The 24423-nt window shown below is 48.3% G+C and overlaps 1 protein-coding gene across 1 annotated transcript in view; it reads right to left on the minus strand.

The window, feature by feature from the left end:
* Positions 1 to 354: 354 nt before the first annotated feature.
* Positions 355 to 24423, minus strand: part of fam172a (family with sequence similarity 172 member A) — a 240430-nt gene continuing 216361 nt past the window's right edge. Inside the window, 1 exon segment of the mRNA XM_056288900.1 lies at positions 355 to 1447. Within this exon segment, the coding sequence (XP_056144875.1) occupies positions 1290 to 1447 (158 nt within the window). The 3' untranslated portion in view covers positions 355 to 1289.

A 24423-nucleotide genomic window follows, 5' to 3' on the forward strand; every position in this document is an offset into this window, starting at 1 on the left:
TCCTGTTAAAACGAGATACCTCCAACAACTCCCTTCTCACGGCCGGCTTTAAATCTGCTCGCTGTCCCGCATCCTACACACCCACACTTATTCATACTAATTCACTGCGGGTTGGGTTTGCTTGTTTTATTGGTTTCATCCCATTCAAGCATCGGAGACAATCGTTTCATGGATATCATCTAGGAAGGGAAGAAAAAAGAAGAGAAAAACTTTATATATAAAACCACACACACACACACACACACACACACACACACACACACACACATACACACACATAAACATATTCCACAATAAACAATAAAAGTTGCAGGGCCTTTGCAGCAGATGTGACCAAATGCAAATGCAATATATATATATATATATATATATATATATATATATATATTGTGTGTGTTTGTGTGTTTTTATACAAGGGAAACGGTGAGGATGTACATCATCAGAAAGAAGAAGAAGAAAAAACAAACAAACAGGGTAAATAAAGTGTAATGCCTCTCTTGTCGTGGCCATGGCTAACCCCAGGGTACCTGATGCGGCTTACAGGAGCACATTTTGCACCGCGCCGAATGAGAAAAGTCGGGTTTCTGAACATTAAGGATGAACAACAGGCTGCAGGGCTGCGTTTCGCTTGTTAAAGAAGCAGAAGAAGAAAAAAAAAAAAACAGCTTAAAAAACCCTAAAGCATATGTGGTGGGTGAGGGGCAAGAGGATGGCGGTGGATATTGCGGCTGCACAAGCTGATTCCAGGATAAACGGGTCAGGCTTTAGGACCTGGGGGGAGGAGAGAGAGGCGGGAGGGGCCGGGGCAGTGTAGACTGGGAGGACTGGCGGGGGCATTAGCTTAGTTCAGGCCGATGTCAGGACAATTAGAGGTGCACCACAGCGCACAGTGCACAGCGCTTGTCAGCTTTAATCTCTGCCGCCGTGGTCCGCACCCGCAGCCGGGCCGCGGCCCACGGGAAGCGCCGACGTTCAGGCCCATATTGCTTTGACAGTTGCACTCATCTAGAAGTAATGCAAAACGTTATTGTGATGTATACACGGTGACCCTGCACTCCTCTGTGTGTGTGCATGTGTGTGTGTATGCGTGCTGGGAGAGAGACGGCGAGGGCAGGAAGGGAGAAGCGACACTCGGCGGGGAGAGCGAGGGAGGGAAGATGGCGGCAGGAAGCGAGAAGGTAAACGGCAAAAGAATAATATGCACAAGTCTGGAATCTTGGCCTCCCTTTTCCGCAGCGCCCCCTTCCTGCTCCTTCCCTTTTTCGCACTAAGTCATTGTCGCCGCCCCTTTACAAGTCTTGGTGTTTGCTTTTGAGGGAGCTGCTGCGTGTGGTGACCGTGTTGGAGGCCTCCGCCTCTTCGTCCTCCTCCGCCTCCAGAGCCTCGCCGAAGAACTTGAAGATGGAGTCGAAACTCATCCAGGAGGTCAGCTCGTGCTTCTCTGTGCCTACATGGTAAAGATATGCACAAGCGCCCATACACACACACACACACACACACACACACACACACACACACACACACACACACACACACACACAGTAGCACAAATTAGCATTCAACAATGTTTGCTTTGCAATGAAACTGCAGGGAAAGACAGTGTGCACTTACATTACTCTAACAAACAAACACACAACTCTAAAAACAAAGTGAGAGACGTTGCATCTGGTTGCAAAGAAAGGTATAAACGAGTAAATGTGACATTCTGCAGAGATGCGCGGCGGCCCCCCTCGGGGCTCTCTCCGCTCCTGTGGCGTGTCTTCCACTGCGAGCGTAGGACCTTGTGCTTGAGAGCCATGACAGCCTATGACCCTCTCGTCCAATGGGACAGCCTTAATATACGATCCAGGTGGATACATGATAATCACTGCCGTTTCCCCATCCCTCTCTCCATCTCGGGCCTTCAAGTCGAATGAGTTATACACAATGGGGTGCACTGAGCGAAGCCAGTGGAGCGGTAGTCATTCATTCTAAAGGGCCGGCTGAAGAGAAAAAAAAGGCAAGACAGAAGCAGGGGAGAAGTAGCTGGCGAGCATATCAGGTGGTCCGGGAGTGGGGGGGGGGGGTGTGGGGAGGGGTGGGATGAGTGCCATGTTTCTCTCTAGCTTCCTACAGGTTAGCCAGTTCCCAAGTTGGGGGTCACGCAGAACCTTGAAATTTGGTACACACGCCTCGGATTCCTCCCGGTCTGCAGAGGGGGTCAAGGTATCACGGGTCGGCCTTTTTGGCAGGGACGGCTCTCGAACTCACAAGCTGTTGCTTTATCCCTCCTCCGCCTTCCCCGCCCTGCCCACGGAGCACCCTCCGCTCGCCGGCGGTAGCGGCGATGGCGGAGACAGCTCACGGCGGCAGCTGCTGCCTGTCTTGTCTGCGAGTCCGACTCACCGGCGCAAGCAGAATACCGGCTTATTCCACCCCCGCCGCCGCCGCCGCCGCTCGCCCGTAGCTCAGCTGCTTAGCAACGCAACTGTAACCGGACTTGAGAAGCCACATCCGAGGTGCCCTCTTGCTTCCCGGAGGGGGAATAGGTTTGCGGTGAGATGATATTAAGTTTGATCCCTTGATACACGGATGCAGCCACTGAGGGAATTTACATGTGTTCACAGAGACGGGATTCAGGGCGGGTGGAGGGGAAGGAGGCGGGGCAGGAGAGACATCACTGAAAATACACGTGGAAAAAAAACTACAGAGTGGTGGAAGTGTGTCCTTCTTTTATAGGTGCAGTAAGTTGTTTCTTAAAGCCATTTTTTTGCACGCACTACGCCCCCCCTCGGCGAAACTCCTCACTGTCAGGTGAAAAGAGGCGGCTGGCGACTCCACACATATGGGAGGAGGCATGTGGTAGTCTGCAGCCCTGCCCGGATCGGCAGAGGGGGGTGGAGCAGCGACCGGGACGGCTCGGAAGAGTGGGGTAATTGGCCGGATACAATTGGGGAGAAAAATTGTGGGGTGGCGGGGGTATCAAAACTGGATTTGGAAGGAAAAGCAGGAGTGACACCACCGGTGTAAACTGTACACACTTCCTTTATAACAACACCGAACACATTTCACGCTACTTGACTAAAAAAAAAAACAGCTTCCAATTTTGAAGGCATCAAAACATTGAGTACGTTTTGAAAAAAAAAGCCTCTTTCCAGGGTGCTTTTCTCATCGCCCTGCTCTCCTCCCCCCTCCTCTCCAGCCTCTCGTCCATACATGGGAACCGCTGTAAGCTGCTTGAGCGGAGGGCCGCAGGGATACAATTAAGAAGCACCTTAAAGGCTTTCTCACCACAGAGAGGCCTCCGATGACCACCGCTCTGACCTGATGTTTATTAGATTGACCTCTGCCTGGCCGCCTTAATGGAGATGGGCTGTTTGCTTGCCTCTGTGTGTGTGTGTGTGTGTGTGTGTGTGTGTGTTATGTTTGTGTTTTTGAGTCCTCTGGGGGTAGCGTGAGGCTCGGATCTGGGTTTTGGACTTCAGTTTGGGGGGTGCTGTGGGATTTTATCCATGCATGTGTGTGTGTGTGTGTGTGGGGGGGGTGATCACCTTAGGACAGTGGATTGTGGTGCATGTGGTAGCATGTGGACTACAGCCAGTGCCTTGGGTCAAATTTACTGGCCTGGCAATCTTGGGAGTCAATAACACAGCACTCTCAGACACTTCCTACCTGTGTAGGGCTCAACACAACACCCACCTCTGGAAAAAACAAAGACACAGCCCTCTCACACCTCTTATCTATCATTTATATCCAATTTGAGACTTGGTGATCTTTTTCCACCTCTGCCTCCTCCTCCTTTCTCCCCTTCTCGTCCGCCTCTCCCTCACGCTGGTGTTTTTCTTTCCTCTCTTTTGTCCCCCCCCCCCCTCCCCCACCCCGCAGAAGCGATCGATGCCGCAGTGCTCTCTCGTTCACCCCGAACTGGCAGTGAACTCCCGCGGAACGCCGCCAGCCTCTACGCCGTATCCCATCGCAATTGGGAGGGGGGGGGTCACCAAAGGGGCATTTCTGTGCCAATATGCAGATGAGCCCATGCCCCTCCAATGACTCTGGTTTTAAGCCGTGCCCCTCTGGACGGCGGGGGTCGTCGAGTTGACTCGTCTCACCTTCCACCGCCAAACTCACATCCACATTGAGACATAAACCATAAATTCTGCCTCTTACTCTCTCTCATGCACGCACGCACACACACACACACACACACACACACACACACACACACACACAGATAGGCCTTTAACAGCCTACGTCCACTGTTCCTCTAATTGCCAAAGTGTGTCGAACCTAATGGATGTTGTCAGAGCTGTGATGTGACCACTGATTTAGAGGAAGAATGTCAATGGCCAAGCTTAACTAACCACTAAAGACGGAGGGCGGGAGCAAGAGAAACAGCACCGGGGGGGGGGGGGCAGGGGCAGCGAAAGAAATGAGTCACCTCGGCCACGCCACAAATCAAGGTGATATCTTTTAAATGATATAGGGATCGATGAGCTCTCGTTTGGCTGCGTCGCATGAGCACAGCGAACCCATAAACAGCGAGCGAGCACATGCAGCCTCTCGCCGGTTTGAGCCCCCCACCCAGAAAGTTTTCTTATTGACAGACCCGTATTTCACACATTCACCAGAACAACACCTCTGCTCTCGGAGATAACACACGGGGAGCGCTTACACTTGAACTGTTCCACTGATGATGTGCACCGTTTTCACGACTAGAAAGCGCGCGATACGTTTGTTGTTTGGACAACGATGAAGCAAGGACGTCACATGTCGTCCACTCTAATTAATTAATCTGATGAACTGTAAAGCAAACACGCGGTCATGCGTTGTAAATGTAATTAAATTATATTGTAAATGTTCCACATTTAAGACAGGACGGAGGATTTGCAGAGGTGTTTGTCTTCACTTTCAAAATCTGCACCCCCCCCCCCTTTCTCCCTTGTGGTATCTGGCCAATTACCCCACTCTCCTGAGCCGTCCCGGTCACTGCTCCACCCCCTCTGCAGATCCGGGGAGGGCCGCCGACTACCACATGCCTCCTCCGATACATGTGGAGTCGCCAGCCGCTTCTTTTCACCTGACAGTGAGGAGTTTCACCAGGGGGACGTAGCACGTGGGAGGATCACACCATTCCCCCCAGTTCCCTCTCCCCCCTGAACAGGCACCCCGACCGACCAGAGGAGGCGCTAGTGCAGCAACCAGGACACATACCCACATCCAGCTTCCCGCCCGCAGACATGGCTAATTGTGTCTGTAGGGACACCCGGCCAAGCCGGAGTCAACACAGGGATTCGAACCGGCGAGCCCCGTGTTAGTAAGTAATGAGAGGGTCTGTGTGGCCACTGAGCGCAGGGCAAAAGTAGGTACTACCCAGACGCCCCAAATCTGCACACTTTTAGCAACAAATAAACAGAAGAACACTGTCAGCACAAGTAGAATGAGGATGACAGTGATGTTCAGGTGAACACAGACACAGAGAAACACACGCACACACACACACACACACACACACACACACACACACACACACACACACACACACACACACACACACACACACACACACACACACACACACACACTTTACATGAAGAGGTTTTTATCAATATCCAGGTGCTGTGCCCTGGTCATGGCACAGATTCAGCCCTAAGCCCCCGTTGCCCGGCCCCTGGGTCCCAACCCCAGTTTGACCACTCCGCCTGTGCTCTTTGAGCCCGGGGAGGCTGTCTCATTATGTGACAGGCTGATGGTGTATTTGATCCTGGATGTTTAGCCTCCTCGTCTCGGCTACAGCCACTGGAGCCCTCTCAGGGTAATTGACTGACCGTTTGATCTGCCTCTGACTCTACTCTGCTGCAAGATACCCCCCCCCCCAACACACACACACACAGACACACACACACACACGGCAGAACAGTTGTTATCGTTAGTGTGCAGTAAGGTGAGGGAGGAGAGGATTGTTTTGCGCGGTTATAAAGGCAACTCTTCCGTAGCTATGGGCCATGCTTTCTTCCCCCTGCACCAAACGTCGCATGCTGTTACAAATGGTAATGGGCTGTGATAGTCACAAATTTCAAAACAAACGCTAGGTGACTGAAAAGCCAAAGAGACGCCCCGAGTGATACTCCCGACAGCAAGACCGAATCAAAGCGTGCAGACTATAATTAGGTTCCATCTGGGCTACATTATTTAAAGCCGCACCAGTTAATTGCTTGTGTACAAATGGCCCATTTTATTTGAACCAACATTTTTTTTTTGCTGATTCATAATTACAACTGATGTGAAGGGGGGACGTATCTGTTTTGTTGGTTTATACGAGCATTACGTAGGCGAATTATTACCCAGATTTTGAGGGTAACGATGAGATGATGCAAATTGATTTTTTTTCAAACAATTAGAAAAGCCCGATCAAAGATATTGACATTCGAGCTAAACATTTAACGAACCGCAATTAAAATCCCCCCAAAATAAATAAATAAATAAATAAATAAAATCAATGCAACGATACAATCGAGAAGTAAAAATGAGGGCGACGAAACGCTTCGCAGAAATAAAACACACAACACTTATGGCGACCTCACGCACGAGCTTTTTTTCCCCGTTTCCTCTCGTCTAACCTTCCATGAAAAATGTAACACAAACGACGCCTTCTTTTATCGATCTCCCATCAACGGTATTGTTTTATCTCAACGCCAGGCACGACGCAGTGTGTTAAGGTGTGGCGCTTGACCAGCTGCAACCCTAGCCGAGTCGCTGGTTGTGGAAACTATCTATCGCATGGATCAGTGGCGAGGATTCGCTATCTGTATCCCGGTTGTCGGATGATCGGATTTCTGCCCCCCCCGTCACTCTCCGATATTAGGTGATCCGCCCTGATGTGTGCAGTCGTGTGTGTGTCTGTGTGTGAGCTTGTTGGTGTCTATTGATTCTTGTTGTCGCACATGTGTTTTTTGTCTGCATGTATGCACATATTTGCCCGCAGAGTACAAGTCGGGGAGGATATCGGCTGGTCCCACAAGGACGTCTATCCGAGGAGTTTGGACATGCCGCCGGCGGGGAGACGAGGTCAAACAGGGCCCCCGGCAGGTGACAGGCGGTCAGACACCCTGCCAAAGCAACGTCGTCACCGTAACAAAACATGGACATATTTTTCTCCGGTCAAACAGCTAATTAAACCCAGCCCCCCCTCCTCCACACAGGGTGAAGTTGTCCATGTCAAGTGTAACCTGGGCATGATGCGGTTTTGTTTTTTGCACCCACTATGCACCTTCATTTTTTTAAAATCAAACTGATATGGCGCTCCTTAAGGCCTTTTTTTATAGCCACACGAACAGGAAACATGCATGCATGCATGCACATAAACAAATGACTCAAAAACAGGGCGCATTTCATCAAAACAGCAATACCAATGCTGCCTCTTAAATGCAATTCATTTCGAACGCTTGTCAGTAAGTGGATGTGCGTGGTGATGGCTGGTTCTCCCCCTATCTCCCTCGAACCGCTTTTAATTACTTTGCTTATTATTGTGTGTTGTTGTTCGACGAAAACAAGGTAGAACTCATTATTAATCCAGAGATGAGGAACCTGAATGACTAGCTACAGGGGCCACTGAGGGGACCTGGTATTTACTTAGAATAAAATAGAGATAGCGGGGTGGAGGGGGGGAGAGAGAGAGAGAAAAGGGGGGAAAGAACAGACAGAAAGGAGAATATCCCATTAACTTGTTGAAATAATCATCCAATGCACTTTACTTTCTGTGGCATGATTCCACCCATGGAAGAGGAAGAAAAAAAGAGAAAAACTTGCAGGAACAAGAGCTTAACACAAAAGACAAGGATGCGCTCTTTTTTCCCCCCCTCTCCCTCCAGCCCATTCTTTAGTTCCCCTACTCCTTCCCTCCCTTCCTGCATCCTTCCTTTCCCGTCTTGTCCCCATCTATACCCAGACACAGAGACTGCACTGAGTGCTTTTTTATTTCAACATGAATAAAACGGCCTTGGCTGTCATAAAGGACCTCCACTTTTATAGACTTGGAGCAGAGTATTTACAAGATAACCCTGGTCCAAGGACAGCGCTGGCTATTCGATACCAGTGTCACACTCTACCCTCTCATCTTCACTGAAAAAAAAAAAAACCCCAAAAGCTCAAACATGCTCTCGCCTGTGACGGTACCTTTCAATGTCAGTTGTTCTATTGGCCCTTACAGAAATGGGACGGTCCCTTTTAAGAGAGGAGAGAGAGACACAGCCATGTGCAGCACTTCACACCGCCGTCTGTTGCACATTTTCAAAAAACTGCCCTTGCAAAGTGATGGTTTGCTAACTGTTTATGCTTACTGCTACTGACTAAGAAAAAATTAATTCATCACTATCACAGTATGCTTAAGGTATAACACACCTATGTACCTTGAAGAACATCTTGGAGTAACCCCTTATTCTGAAAGAATTTCAGCTCATGTAGTACATATATGTGCAGCCAAAAACAGACATAACACATAGTATATTTTGGATATCTGACCCATTTATTGATCAATTGACTGATTTTTCCACCCCCCCCCCCCGCCAATTGTACTTGGCCAATTACCCCACTCTTCCGAGCCATCCCGGTCGCTGCTCCACCCCCTCTGCCGATCCAGGGAGGGCTGCAGACTACCACATGCCTCCTCCGGTACATGTGGAGTCGCCAGCCGTTTCTTTTCACCTGACAGTGAGGAGTTTCGCCAGGGGGACGTAGAATGTGGGAGGATCACGCTATCCCCCTCCCCAGCGAACAGGCACCCCGACCGACCAGAGGAGGCGCTAGTGCAGCGACCAGGACACATACCCACATCTGGCTTCCCACCTGCAGACACAGCCAATTGTGTCTGTAGGGACGCCTGCTCAGCCGATGGTAACGCGGGGATTCGAACTGGCAATCGCTGTGTTGGTAGGCAACGGAATGGACCACCACGCTACCCGGACGCCCCGCTGACTCATTTAGTAATGTCAGAAATCTAAATTCATACTGTTTTCCTTGAAAATTAAAACTGAACCATTTACAGTAGCCCAATAAACTCTGGCAGAAAAAGGTTTAATGAATTCAAGTCTGACTATAAGCATGACCTTGAGGGAGAAAAAAAAATTCTGACTGAGCATGCACCTGAAAATAAAGTGATCCATTCACAGTAGCTTAATATAAAGTCTGGCAGTAAATCGTTTACTGTCTCAATCACATAATTAAATAAATAGGCAAGACAATAGCAGCACAATCAATGAAACAGGTTTTTCTCAGTTTGAAAAAATAAAAATATTCTGTCGCACCATTTTGACACCCTCCAGCCCACTTCATACATACATCTGACGTGTGGGTTTCAGTTTGTCAGGTTTACTTAGTTGATACTAACACAGAGTTCAGGTTTTCGTTTCACTTGCATGCTGCAGCTTGGCCTCATAAGTAGCAGACTTGGCTTTTCTAAGCTAGGCGTCATGAATCTCTCCATGTGACACACAGTTGTTGGCAGCCATCATGGCCTTTCTGGTCACAAGAGAACTTAGCATATCAGTGCTAAGGCTGGCATTATACTGGGTTTTGATTTTGGTCACCAAGCTGAAGACTTTTTCAAAGGCTGCATTACTGTGAAAAATGACAAGGACACCCAGCATGACAGTAGAAAGGTTTTCAAAAAGCTTTCCCCCTCCTGTTGCCATCAGACCAAATTCTTTCCAAGCCTAATCAGCCCTCTTGGAAAGGATACCATCATCCAGGCTTGCGGATTGAAAAAGCCGGAACTCCTTTTCAACATCATCCGCTGTCACCTCCTTGGGCAATAGACACGGGAACCTACCCATGAAATACCTCAGAGAAGAGAATGTGGCAGTTTGGTGTCTATTCATGTCTGCCACTGGGGCATGGTGCAGCAGTTCATCCCCACAGGGGAACTTGGAGACCATGTAATCTGCTGCTGTTGTGAAGTAGTTCCTCACATCACTAAGAATCCTCCTAGCTGAAGGTTACCCTGGCTCTCAATGAATACATGTGTCGGGTAGCCAATGGATAACTCCCCATCAGTCAGCTGGTAGTCTCTGTTTCTGTAAAGAGCAGGCTTACATCTTCTCTTAACCTCATCCATCATTTGGACAACATGTTCAGCTTTGCAGAAGGCGAGCAGAATTCTTTTAAGCTGCAGCTCTAATATCAGAAGTAAAGTTTGGATGCAAGGTTTCTCTTTCTGAGGAGTTTAGTTTGCAGTTTCAAGTAGGGGAATGGCCCGTTTCAAAAACAAAGCATAAAGCTTTGATTGTGGATCGATCAATAACTTGTAAACTTTCTCTGGTTTTGTCATCTGTTTCTCTTCTTACTTTTTTCTTTGTTTCTCTGTGAGAATTTCTTCTGTTTTTACCCACATCTGTTTGCTGAAAGACAATTGTATTCAGGTCAAACACTTTTGGGTTGGAGAATGAGGACCTGGTTTTTCCAGCTGTTTTAGCTGTGAGGGGTTGAATGATGAAGGCCTGCGTATGTCTGCTGACTTGAGCTGTGTAGGGTTGGATGGTGAGGGGCTGTTTCCATCTGCTGACTTGCTGCTGGACTGAATTATGGGATTGGAGATTCTGGTCTTAAAAAAGCTGGGCGATAATGTCTTGGTCTTCAGGTCAGCTAGCTTGCTGAAGCAGGTGTGTGTGGGGCCAGATGAGGGCTAGGGGGCAGCTGAGAGCTTGGTCTTCAGGGTGGGATGAGGTGAGGGCTTGGTCTTCAGGGTGGGACCAGTTGAGGGTGTAGGCTGGAGTTCAGCTGCCTTAGCGGAGCTAAGAGGCACTGGCTTCATTTTCTGCCCGGTTGCCTCTTCTGCAAAAAACAGAGTCAGAGGTTCCCACTGCTGGAGCAGCCAACTGACACATTGTCCAAGAGATAGCCACCTTGTAGAGGACAACTTCAGAATCTTTTGCACATCGGCATCGCACAGAATTTGGATGCCATGCAGCATAGTCTTCCTCTTGCTGCTCTTGTTGAGGTAGTAGTATATTGTGATAAGCTGGTCCTTGATGCTAGCACGTAGCTGTCTTGCTGCCTTTTTGGCAGCTATGCACATAAGGTGGCATGCACCACTGGCTAAGTAGACGTGGGGATTCTCTGCCTTTATGAATCCTGTATCTGCTTTCGTTAAGCCCTGCATTAATGTAGCATTGTCAGCTGCAAAGCTCACACAATTGGTCCATGGTATTCCTTGTTTTTTTGAGTTCAAGGTCAACAAGATCATAGATGCCTTCTCCAACACATCTTCTACATTCAACAAGTTTGAGAAGCCCTACTGCTATTTTGCCAACACCGGGATCATAGACATGGACAACCACAGGATAAAGCCTGACATCACCCATATCTGCATGTCTGTGTTACCATCAGTTGCAATACTGTATGGGGATTGGCTCATAAGATCACGATTCTCTGTTCATCATTCAAGGCAAGTGTTCTTACTATAGCTGCCGTTTTGGTTCTCGCACAACCGTATTGCTTGGCAGTTTGGTTATTAGGGGAGATCTTTTTAAAATAATGGTCCAGCATGGTCTGCTACAGATAATGGCAAATTGTGCTCAATGATGAATTTTGTGAACAGTGTCTGCCCAGATTGGCGCAAATCCTGTTCTCTGAAAAAGTCTGTTGATCTTAGGGACTGACACTGTTATGTTTTCCATTTTCTGAGGTCTCCAGACAGGGTGTCCTGAAGCTGAGGGGTGCAAACAGCAAAGGGCCGGTCACCTTTAGTGACAAGTTGAGATTTTGGAACCATTAGTAGGGCCCTACTGGAGGATCTCAAGCAGCGATCAGGCTCATAGGGAGTTAGCAGATCACAGATATAGGCAGGAGCCAGACCATTCAAGGCTTTAAAAACAAACAGTAAAACCTTACAACCAATTCTAAAACTCACAGGTAACCAGTGAAGGGCAGTAAGGATTGGTGTAATATGGTCACTTCTCTTAGTGCATGTTAAAAGTCTTTGGATGCTTCGCCTGCTGAGACCAGTGCATTACAGTAGTCAAGTCTGGAAGAGATAAAAGCATGGATGACCTTTTCTAAATCTGCAGAAGGAAATGAATGACCTGATCTTGGTTAGCTGTCTCAGTCCTGCCTTGCTAGACTGCACCAGCAAAACAGGACTGCACCACTTGAGTCACCTGAGCATCAAAGGACAATTCTGAGTCAAGAATAACACCTAGGTTGTAGGCCTCTTTTCGAACATTAGATAAGGCACCCAGACGAGAAGAGAGGTGTTTAATGCTGCTAGTGCTGGGGCCACAGGGGGTAGTTATAATTACATGTGCTCTCCTTTGATGTCAAACTGCATGCCTGCTATGCAAAATGCGTACAGGTGGACAGGTCTGGTATGAACATATCTGATAACATGCACACAAGCACACCAAATCCAAACTCACCCATTCATAGAAAGAACGAGTACTAAAACATTGTGCAAGTCTTTCTATTCACATCTTTTATGTCCTAAAGAAAAGGACATTGGACGTTCCCCTTCTTCGTAGAAATAACTGGGGTGACATCTGACTCCTTGTATTTCAGTACAAGGCTATGGTATAAAAAAAACCTTAACAGGTCTCTGTCAAAATAATGATAAAAGTTGAATAAACTATTTCATGAAAGAGAAGCAGAACAACGCCCCCCCCCAAAGAGTCTGAAATTATGACTATGAAGACCATGTAAAATCGTGACTATAACAAAGGCAAAAATGAGTAAGGGGACATCTGTTCTTCTAAATGTTCAAGAAATCCGGCAGTCTATTCTGTTGCATACCAACATGGCGCTCAACAGTTCAACTCCCTGTGTTGCCTCCGGCTTGGTCGGACGTCCCTACAGACACAATTGGCCGTGTCTGCGGGTGGGAAGCCAGATTTGGGTATGTCTCCTGGTCGCTGCACTAGCACCTCCTGTGGTCGGTCAGGGCGCCTGTTTGGGGGGGGGGGCTGGGGGGAATAGTGTGAGCCCCCCTCGTGCTACGCCCCCTGGTGAAACTCCTCACTGTCAGGTGAAAAGAAGCGGCTGGCGACTCTACATGTATCGGAGGAGGCATGTGGTAGTCTGCAGCCCTCCCCAGATCGGCAGAGGGGGTGGAGCAGCAACCAGGACGGCTTGGAAGAGGGGTAATTGGCCGGGCACAATTGGGGAGAAAAGGCAGGGGGGGGGGAGAAATCCCTATAGGCATGCCATTTAAGACATATTAAACCACATTTTGAAGATAATTTAAATAGCTACAGGTATTTAATATAGGAGGAGTCAAAAGGACTCTTACTAGTTTTCAATAATATTTCTACTTCGATATGAAAACATTATTTCTCCTATTAATTTTGCCTGCATACTTTCACATCTCCATACCAGTGCAATCCTGAGCGCAAAATTAACTGACATATATTCCTGTGCAGTTCTGAGCCTTTACCTGTCTCTAGAAGTGTGTTTACATTGTATAAGTGAATGAAAGTGAGGAAAAAATGTGTGTGGTGTGTGTGTGTGTGTGTGTGTGTTTATGGAGGAGCCTTGTTGTGAGTGCCACCCAGACATTAGCACAGTAAACAGTGCAGGCCTCCCTCCCAGCCCAGGGCCTTTGTTCTATCTGCATCACCATTGGTCGAGGCTTAAATGGTAAACACTCGGGGGCTGCTAGCTCGCCTGACATGGTTTTGTTTTTGGTGTATTGAGGAGCAATGGAGAGCTTCTGTTTCTATGCCCGGGCCCAGTGTGTCTCAAAAGCAGCATGGCTGAAAAGGGAGGCCCCCACAAAGACTGTCCATTAGTGGAAGCAGTGCATGTACACATGCACAAGCGTACACACATACATAACGCCTGGGTAATGGTGGGGGCAAAGACCCAGACAACCTTGCCAAGCACACTGGTACAACCCCCCCCCCCCCACACACACACACACACACTGACAGTCATCACAGCTGAATCCAAGCAAGGTTCTACGTTCTAAGATATGCACCAAGCTACAAACTAACTAAACCACTTCACCACAATACACTCACTCTTCATTCACACCCTCAGACTCTCATACAAACACACAGCCTCTGCCCCACTTCAACACAATGCATGTATCCACACATGCACGCACACCCGACACCCAAAAATACACACAAACACCTCCCTCACATCTTCAGGACAATAACAGGCGCACAAAGGCGCGCGCACACACACACACACACACACACATACATACACACACCTCTACAATATCGCACACACACACACACACACACACACCCACACACATCTCTACAATATCGCAGACATACACACATTACTCACACACAAAAGCGGGGGAGAGGGGTAAGGGAGGCCCCTTTGCACCTGTAAAAAAAGACAGACGGCATTCAGAATCAATGGCCGCTGAATAAGTAGCCTTGAGTGGGAGAACCGCCATCCAGACAAGGCCACAGTGATCCCGTTCACCTTAAATATATCCCTTTTTTTAATTAAAACGGCTCTCTTAGCTTCGTTAAGAGACCACAGGACGACCACGACCACCGCTGGCACAGCTGGACATGCGATGTGAGGCTGTGCCAGCGAGGCGCTAGCGCTGCAGAAAGACCGTCAAGGCCATTATACACCGGCAACATGCAGACCGCTAATATGGTTTTGTAATATTTCTTCTTCTCTAGCTCCTTTTTGTACACATCCGCTATGAGCGTATGTTGTCTTCTGTACAGCTCTTTGAAGGCTGTTGCTACAGCGCAGTGTCGCATCTTCTGAGCAACGCTGCAACATGGATTCAATAGCATAACGGCCACAGAAGAAACCAGGTTCAGAGCGTCCCCATGTACTAGTGTAGATCCTTCTCAGGAATCAGGAATATTTATTTGTCATTTCATTCCATGCACCTGCGCACACGAAACATCGTTTCCCCCAGCCCACAACAGTGCAACACAAAGACAAAAGCACATATCCAAACTACAAGTACAAGAACACATAAGTACATCCAAACTACCAAAAAAAACCCAAAAAACTACAAAAACACATATCCAAAATATATATATATATATATATATATATATATATATATATATATATATATATATATATATATATATATCCGAGAGAGCAAACACCAGGATGACTGTCAGAACTGCCGGTCTGCCTGGGCTAGCAGTTAGCTTAGCCTGCCCCGCTTCCACATCCTGTCAGACGGCCCTCGGTGTTTCCTCCTTGGGCGCAGCTCCAGGCAGGGCTGTGGGGCCCTGTGCCCACCGGACACAGCAGACCAGGCTCCCCCGGCTGATCCACCCACACACACACACACACACACACACACACACACAATATATATTAAAAAAATTGTGATAAATATGGTATATGGTTGATAGGGCTTTGGTTATTCATCACAGTTTTGTGCCACTTGCCAACCTCCACCCATGTTGGGATTCATGGAATACCAATCCCCAAATGCAAGTGAAGCACACACACACACACGCACACACACACACACACACACACACAACCCACTATAATGCCATGGATCACAAGGTCATGTGACAAGTGGCTCTATACATTTGCAGGTGTGTGTGTGTGTGTGCTGGGAGGCGAAGTGAAGAGACACAAGAGGAGAGGACAGGAGACGAGAGGTTCAAGTGAAGAGAAGACCGAGGGGGGGAGAGAGGGGAAAAAGGGGGAGAGGTAGAAGGCAGAGGTCAGGCAGAGGGGGAGAGACGGGAGATGGAAAAAAAGAGGACGGTCCATGCAAAGGAGAAGCGGGAAGAGGAAAAGGGGCAGGTGGAGGAGGAGGAGCGGGCCAAGCGTGGAGATAGCGGGGAGTAGGTGTTGAGGGCGGGGCTGGTCTGGAATAGATCACTTAAGGGAACAAAGTATAATTAATGGGTCGCCACAGATAAGAGGGCTCTGGCCCTATCTGGGAATTTGCTAATGGAGTTGACACATACTCTGCGAGAGTGCGGTGGGCGTCCCCCCTCTGTGTGTTTGTGTGTGTGTGTGTGTGTGTGTGTGTGTGTGTGAATGTGCTTGCGTATATGTTTTCAGATTAATGGCGATGGGGAAGCTGCTTACGGTGAGAATTTAACATGGCATCTTCCATGACGAAGGTCTGCCATGGATGCGGTCAAAGGAAAAAGACCGAAACGGCACGCACAAAAAAAAAAAAAATCGTACACATACACACGTACAAAGACGCACACACGTATGGTTCCCTCCGGCTACACACAAGAAACTCTCTCACGTAGCCAGTCGGCCTCACATCAAAACATGAGTGATGTTATTACACTTGGCCAGCAGGCACGCCTTCAGACACGGGGATGTGGTTGTTTATGGAGAGGCAGAGGAGGAGGAAGCCGGCTGGTCAAGAGCGGGTCAGACCTGAAGTGGTCTAGAGAAGCAAACTGACACAACCCTCTCCTCTAACTTCCTGTCTGCGTGTGTCCCTGCGTCAGGGGAACCCACTTGGAGCCAAGAGGTGAGAGTGTGTGTGTGTGTGTGTGTGTGTGTGTTTATGTTTTGTGTACTGGGTAAATGTCTTGGGTTTGTAGACTTGTGTTAAGAGGCGGTGGGGCGCAGGAGTGGGGGGTCTGCGGGCGCCCACGTGTGCTGTGACAGTGAGATGGCCTGAGTGATGGACAAGGCTGGACAAGGAGGATTTCCCTTGTTTGTTTGAGAGAGTGGGGCAGCCGCGTCACACGGAGAGCGGGAGAAGTCTGTCTCCGGAATGGATTTCTTTTACTGTGATTGTGTGTGTGTGTGTGTGTATTACTGTGTGTGTGCTTGTGTGTGCTTGTGTGTTATAAGTGCGGCGGGCCAGGCATCTGGAATGTTGGTGGATGGTCTGTATACGTGTGTGTGTGCGAGTACGTGTGCTTGTATGTCTCTCTCTCTCTCTCTCTCTTTCAGGGTCACAGACCCCAGGGCCATCCACTTCGGTGCGGTCGGATCTGACACGCCAAGGCCATATTAACACTCCGCATGACTTAATAATAAAGAGACCTCTAGCTCAGCACTCCAAATACAAGGCCTATACGAGTGAATAATCAAGCATATATCTTCCATCTTTATGGAAATTAACTATTTAATATCATTACAGTCACCTTGACAAGTCACTAAACATCACATCAAGAAGACCTAACAGTCCTTGGACGCGAGGCTGTGACCTTGACTGCAGCCCGCTCCAAACGCCGCTCCAGGTGCATCTTAAATCTGGCTTTGTGCGTGCACCAGTTGCAGACGGCGTGTATGTTTGTGTGTGCTTACGTGTGCCCTGGCAGAAGAGAGGAGACTCTGATCTGCCATGAGAGTGGAGAACAGTTTCAAATACTTAACACCGACCCCTCACATACACACACACACGCACACACACACACACACACACACACACACATGGAAACACACACACAAACGGAAACACGCACAGACAAGAACCCTGATGGACTGTCCATTGCTCCCAGCATATCTCTTCTTTGTCCTTGGACTGTCTGAATACCACTGGAGGCAAGCATGATTTGAGAGAGCGAGAGAGAGAGCGAGAGAGAGAGAGAGAGAGAGAGAGAGAGAGCGAGAGAGAGAGAGAGAGAGAGAGAGGGAGGAAGAAAAAGGAGAATGATAGAGGGAAGAAGAGAGAAAAGAAGCGCCCCTTCAATGACATCTGAGGAGATAACTCACTCTCCAGAGCTTCGTTTCTCCTGCTATCACGTCCCCAGCCAGCGCCTCTTCCACTGAAGGCCTCAAGTGTGTGTGTGTGTGTGTGTGTGTGTGTGTGTGTGTGTGTGTGTGTGTGTGTGTTGTCTATATTGTCACAGGTGCACGTGTGAGTATGAATGAGTGACAGTGGAGTATGTGGGAATACCATGTACGTGAAGGTGAGCAATGCTCCAGGATTCATGAGTCTCAACGGGTTGATCTGAAGCGCCGCTGAGCAGAATGGCGTGCATATTAAACACGGGGCATTGTGTACTTTTCCCAAGAAAGCAACAACATTGTCATCTTTTCACATGCACCAGGATGATAAACACGAGTGTGGTCACGGTTAAAATGATGGCCGAAGGGCGTCTGGGTGACATGGTGGTCTATTCCGTTGCCTACCAACACGGGGATCGCCGGCTCGAATCCCAGTGTTACCTTGGTCGGGCGTCCCTACAGACACAATTGGCCGTGTCTGCGGGGGGGGGGGGCTGGATGTGGGTATGTGTCCTGGTTGCTGCACTAGCGCCTCCTCTGGTCGGTCGAGGCACCTGTTCGGGGGGGGACTGGGGGGAATGGCATGATCCCCCCATGCACTACGTCCTCCTGGCGAAACTCCTCACTGTCAAGGGAAAAGAAGCGGCTGGCGACTCCACATGTATCGAAGGAGACATGTGGTAGTCTGCAGCCCTCCCCGGCTCAGCAGAGCGGGTGGAGCAATGACTGGGATGGCTCGGAAAATAGGGTAATATGCCAAGTACAGCTGCAGAGAAAAAAGGCTGAAAAAAAAAGATTGATTAACAATATCTTATGTGTATCTACATTAGAGTGAATGCTGGAAATGCTCCCTCAGATGACCACCTGAGAAATAATGTCTGCAAAAAAACAACACAACAGCTGGGTTTGTTTCCTGATTAAAAGTGAACATTGGCAAAACAAAGCATCGAGTCCTCAGAAGGTCACCCCACGACACAAAAACTGCACACACACAAAAGCAAACCCCAGTCGCCGTTGTCATTTTCGGCAGCGCTCCCCTTTGTAGACCTGGACAAACTGCGGGGAAGACGCTAACCTCTGTGGTGAGCGGCTTCAAGCTTCAGCTGTACGCGTTTCTCATCGACATGCACGAGTCAGAAAAAGAATAATTAACTCTTCCGGCTCCGCAGCGAGGCAAGGCACTACGGCCCCTAGTCCGGCTGCCACAATGCCAACCAACTGAAATCAAAGTCGCAGCGATAGGCACAGAAACCCAGACTTGTATACAACAGGGAAACGTCCAAACTCCAACTTATACAGCATATACACTGACTTATATGTCTGGATCTATAGAAACAGCCCACTGACTTACATGTCTGGATCTATAGAAACAGCCCACTGACTTACATGTCTGGATCTATAGAAACAGCCCACTGACTTACATGTCTGGATCTATAGAAACAGCCCAATGACTTACATGTCTGGAGCTATAGAAACACTACACTGACTTACATGTCTGGATCTATAGAAACAGTCCACTGACTTACATGTCTGGATCTATAGAAACAGTCCACTGACTTACATGTCTGGATCTATAGAAACAGCCCACTGACTTACATGTCTGGAGCTATAGAAACAGTCCATTGACTTACATGTCTGGATCTATAGAAACAGTCCACTGACTTACATGTCTGGATCTATAGAAACACTACACTGACTTACATGTCTGGATCTATAGAAACAGTCCACTGACTTAAATGTCTGGATCTATAGAAACAGTCCACTGACTTACACGTCTGGATCTATAGAAACAGCCCACTGACTTACATGTCTGGAGCTATAGAAACAGTCCATTGACTTACATGTCTGGATCTATAGAAACAGTCCACTGACTTACATGTCTGGATCTATAGAAACACTACACTGACTTACATGTCTGGATCTATAGAAACAGTCCACTGACTCACATGTCTGGATCTATAGAAACAGTCCACTGACTTACATGTCTGGCTCTATAGAAACAGTCCACTGACTCACATGTCTGGATCTATAGAAACAGTCCACTGACTCACATGTCTGGCTCTATGGAAACAGTCTACTGACTCACATGTCTGGATCTATAGAAACAGTCCACTGACTTACATGTCTGGATCTATAGAAACAGTCCACTGACTTACATGTCTGGATCTATAGAAACAGCCCAATGACTTACATGTCTGGAGCTATAGAAACACTACACTGACTTACATGTCTGGATCTATAGAAACAGTCCACTGACTTACATGTCTGGATCTATAGAAACAGTCCACTGACTTACATGTCTGGATCTATAGAAACAGCCCACTGACTTACATGTCTGGATCTATAGAAACAGTCCACTGACTCACATGTCTGGCTCTATAGAAACAGTCTACTGACTCACATGTCTGGATCTATAGAAACAGTCCACTGACTCACATGTCTGGATCTATAGAAACAGTCCGCTGACTCACATGTCTGGATCTATAGAAACAGTCCGCTGACTTACATGTCTGGCTCTATAGAAACAGTCCACTGACTTACATGTCTGGATCTATAGAAACAGTCCACTGACTTACATGTCTGGATCTACAGAAACAGCCCACTGACTTACATGTCTGGATCTATAGAAACAGTCCACTGACTTTAATGTCTGGATCTATAGAAATAGTCCACTGACTTACATGTCTGGATCTATAGAAACACTACACTGACTTACATGTCTGGAGCTATAGAAACAGTCTACTGACTCACATGTCTGGATCTATAGAAACAGTCCACTGACTTACATGTCTGGCTCTATAGAAACAGTCCACTGACTCACATGTCTGGATCTATAGAAACAGTCCACTGACTCACATGTCTGGCTCTATAGAAACAGTCCACTAACTCACATGTCTGGCTCTATAGAAACAGTCCACTGGCTCACATGTCTGGCTCTATAGAAACAGTCCACTGACTCACATGTCTGGATCTATAGAAACAGTCCACTGACTTACATGTCTGGCTCTATAGAAACAGTCCACTGACTCACATGTCTGGCTCTATAGAAACAGTCCACTGACTCACATGTCTGGCTCTATAGAAACAGTCCACTGACTCACATGTCTGGCTCTATAGAAACAGTCTACTGACTCACATGTCTGGCTCTATAGAAACAGTCCACTGACTTACATGTCTGGATCTATAGAAACAGTCCACTGACTTACATGTCTGGATCTATAGAAACAGTCCACTGACTTACATGTCTGGCTCTATAGAAACAGTCCACTGACTCACATGTCTGGATAGAAACAGTCCACTGACTCACATGTCTGGCTCTATAGAAACAGTCCACTGACTCACATGTCTGGATCTATAGAAACAGTCCGCTGACTCACATGTCTGGATCTATAGAAACAGTCCGCTGACTCACATGTCTGGATCTATAGAAACAGTCCGCTGACTTACATGTCTGGCTCTATAGAAACAGTCCACTGACTTACATGTCTGGATCTATAGAAACAGTCCACTGACTTACATGTCTGGATCTACAGAAACAGCCCACTGACTTACATGTCTGGATCTACAGAAACAGTCCACTGACTTACATGTCTGGATCTATAGAAACATTCCACTGACTTACATGTCTGGATCTATAGAAACACTACACTGACTTACATGTCTGGAGCTATAGAAACAGTCCACTGACTCACATGTCTGGATCTATAGAAACAGTCCACTGACTTACATGTCTGGCTCTATAGAAACAGTCCACTGACTCACATGTCTGGATCTATAGAAACAGTCCACTGACTCACATGTCTGGCTCTATAGAAACAGTCCACTGACTCACATGTCTGGCTCTATAGAAACCGTCCACTGACTCACATGTCTGGCTCTATAGAAACAGTCCACTGACTCACATGTCTGGCTCTATAGAAACAGTCCACTGACTCACATGTCTGGCTCTATAGAAACAGTCCACTGACTCACATGTCTGGCTCTATAGAAACAGTCCACTGACTCACATGTCTGGCTCTATAGAAACAGTCCACTGACTCACATGTCTGGCTCTATAGAAACAGTCCACTGACTCACATGTCTGGATCTATAGAAACAGTCTACTGACTCACATGTCTGGCTCTATAGAAACAGTCCACTGACTTACATGTCTGGATCTATAGAAACAGTCTACTGACTCACATGTCTGGCTCTATAGAAACAGTCTACTGACTCACATGTCTGGCTCTATAGAAACAGTCCACTGACTCACATGTCTGGCTCTATAGAAACAGTCTACTGACTCACATGTCTGGCTCTATAGAAACAGTCTACTGACTCACATGTCTGGAGCTACAGAAACAGTCCACTGACTTTATCTCAAGATCCTACTCTTAACTTTACCCAAGAACTGCGCAATTCTAAAACTCGCCCTGACCTGCATGGAAGCCTGCATATAATTCTAACACATACAACCTGAGACGGTGATGAAAAAGGTCTTTGTGAGAATCCTCTCATCGCAGCAATGCATATGTACACATGTTCAGTTGTTGCCACACTGGACAAGGTCACTGGTCCCCGCCCCAGAGTGAATATCTTGCCAAGTTCACCTCTGGAGGAGAAACTAACAACACCTATCATAGCATACACACACCCACAGTCACCACACATACCCACACACACGGACAGATACACACACACACACACACACACACACACACACACACAGACAGACAGACACACACACCACACACACACACACACCACACACACCAACAGGGACACCCACCCCTACAGAGCTTAAGACCTTTATCTGACAGATAACACCAAATACACACAGACACACAAACACAAACACACGCATGCACAGACACACACATAAACACACAACCTCTTGTCCTGACCCTGCAGAGGTTCAAAATTAATCACAATTGTAGCAGGGATCAGAGGTGTTTGTGCCACGAACAGACAGACATTGTTCATCGAGTGTGCACGCGTGTGTGTGTGTGTTGGGGAGGTGGTGGCGAGGGGAGGTCAGGGGAGGCACTCGCTCTCTTGACGCTCCGCTATTGACTGTCGAGCAGAGAGAGGGGCTGAGCGGTCAACGGCAAATAGAATAAACTGATCAATAACATGGCACTTGACAGGGGCAGCAAAGGCAACTTTGAAAAAAAAATGTAACAAAAAAAAGAAGAAGCTGAACATGAATCATGCAGAAGGGGACCATTGATCAAATCATGCAAGGCTCTGCCAGCCGCTCACCCCTCTCTGTCCTTCCTCCATGACACGTGTGGTACACACTGCTTCTCAGGAACACAGTGGGAGGGGGGGAGGTTTACAGCGGGGGTGGTGGCGGAGGGGTGTGGAGGGGGGAGTCTCTCAGTGTCTCTGTGTCTGCTAATGGCATGTTGACTTTAATCTCATAATTCTACCATGAAAGGGCTTGCGTTTGATTCATGTAAGAGGTTGCGAGAGGAGGTGATCCCGCCGCGGCGTGCTCTGACCAGGAGAAAGCTTCCGCCACCCACCTAGGGCTGCAGGTGACGAACTGACGGGGAGAAAGCTGGCGTCACCCACCTGAGGCTGCAGGTGACGAACTGACCAGGAGAAAGCTGCCGCCACCAACCTGAGACTGCAGGTGACAAACTGACCGGGAGAAAGCTGGCGTCACCCACCTGAGGTTGCAGGTGACGAACTGACCAGGGGAAAGCTGGCGTCACCCACCTGAGGTTGCAGGTGACGAACTGACCAGGGGAAAGCTGGCGTCACCCACCTGAGGTTGCAGGCGACGAACTGACCTGGAGAAAGCTGGCGTCACCCACCTGAGGTTGCAGGTGACGAACTGACCAGGGGAAAGCTGGCGTCACCCACCTGAGGCTGCAGGTGACGAACTGACCAGGGGAAAGCTGGCGTCACCCACCTGAGGTTGCAGGTGACAAACTGACCGGGAGAAAGCTGGCGTCACCCACCTGAGGTTGCAGGTGACGAACTGACCGGGAGAAAGCTAGCGTCACCCACCTGAGGTTGCAGGTGATGAACTGACGGGGAGAAAGCTGGCGTCACCCACCTGAGGCTGCAGGTGACGAACTGACCAGGAGAAAGCTGCCGTCACCAACCTGAGACTGCAGGCGACGAACTGACCAGTTACAAACACACACGTGACACAGCCGTGGAAAACAGCTTTCTAGAACTTAATACAAGGGCCACACTGAAGAGCGCGATACTGTGTGTGTGTGTGTGTGTGTGTGTGTGTGTGTGTGTGTGTGTGTGTGTGTGTGTGTGTGTGTGAATGTGAGTGTGTGCATAGTGTGTATGTGTGAGTGTGTGTGTGTATGTGTGAGTCTGTGTGTGTATGTGAGTGTGTGTGTGTGTGTGTTGCAGGTTAATGATAAGGGGGAGAGGGTTGCGTAGCACAGAGAATAGGATGGGGAGAGGACGCAGAAAAAAGGAAGAAGGGGCGAGTGGAAGAGCATCACAAATAGAGAGGGGCGACAAGCAGTAAGGGAGCGGAGGGAAAAACGACTCCTTGCCACGATGTAAACAGGGCGGCGCTCTCCCACCGCTCTGTTTACAGTGCATAATTTATGCCCGCCAGTTCAAACACAGCTTTATCTGCACTCAGCTGCTAAGTGATATGATTTCACTTTTACAGCAGTGTCCCCCAATCACCCGCCCAGCCTCTCGGTGGGGCTGGCTGGCGTGATTCTGCACGCCTCGTGCACTGACTTTCAACTGTACGGCCCCCCTGGGGGCTTAAGTAGCATATTAAACTCCTCCCTCACCCCATCCTCTCCTCTCCCTTAAGCAAAGCCGTGG

This window comes from Lampris incognitus, chromosome 1, assembly GCF_029633865.1.
Source record: "Lampris incognitus isolate fLamInc1 chromosome 1, fLamInc1.hap2, whole genome shotgun sequence".
Classification (NCBI taxonomy): Eukaryota; Metazoa; Chordata; class Actinopteri; order Lampriformes; family Lampridae; genus Lampris; species Lampris incognitus.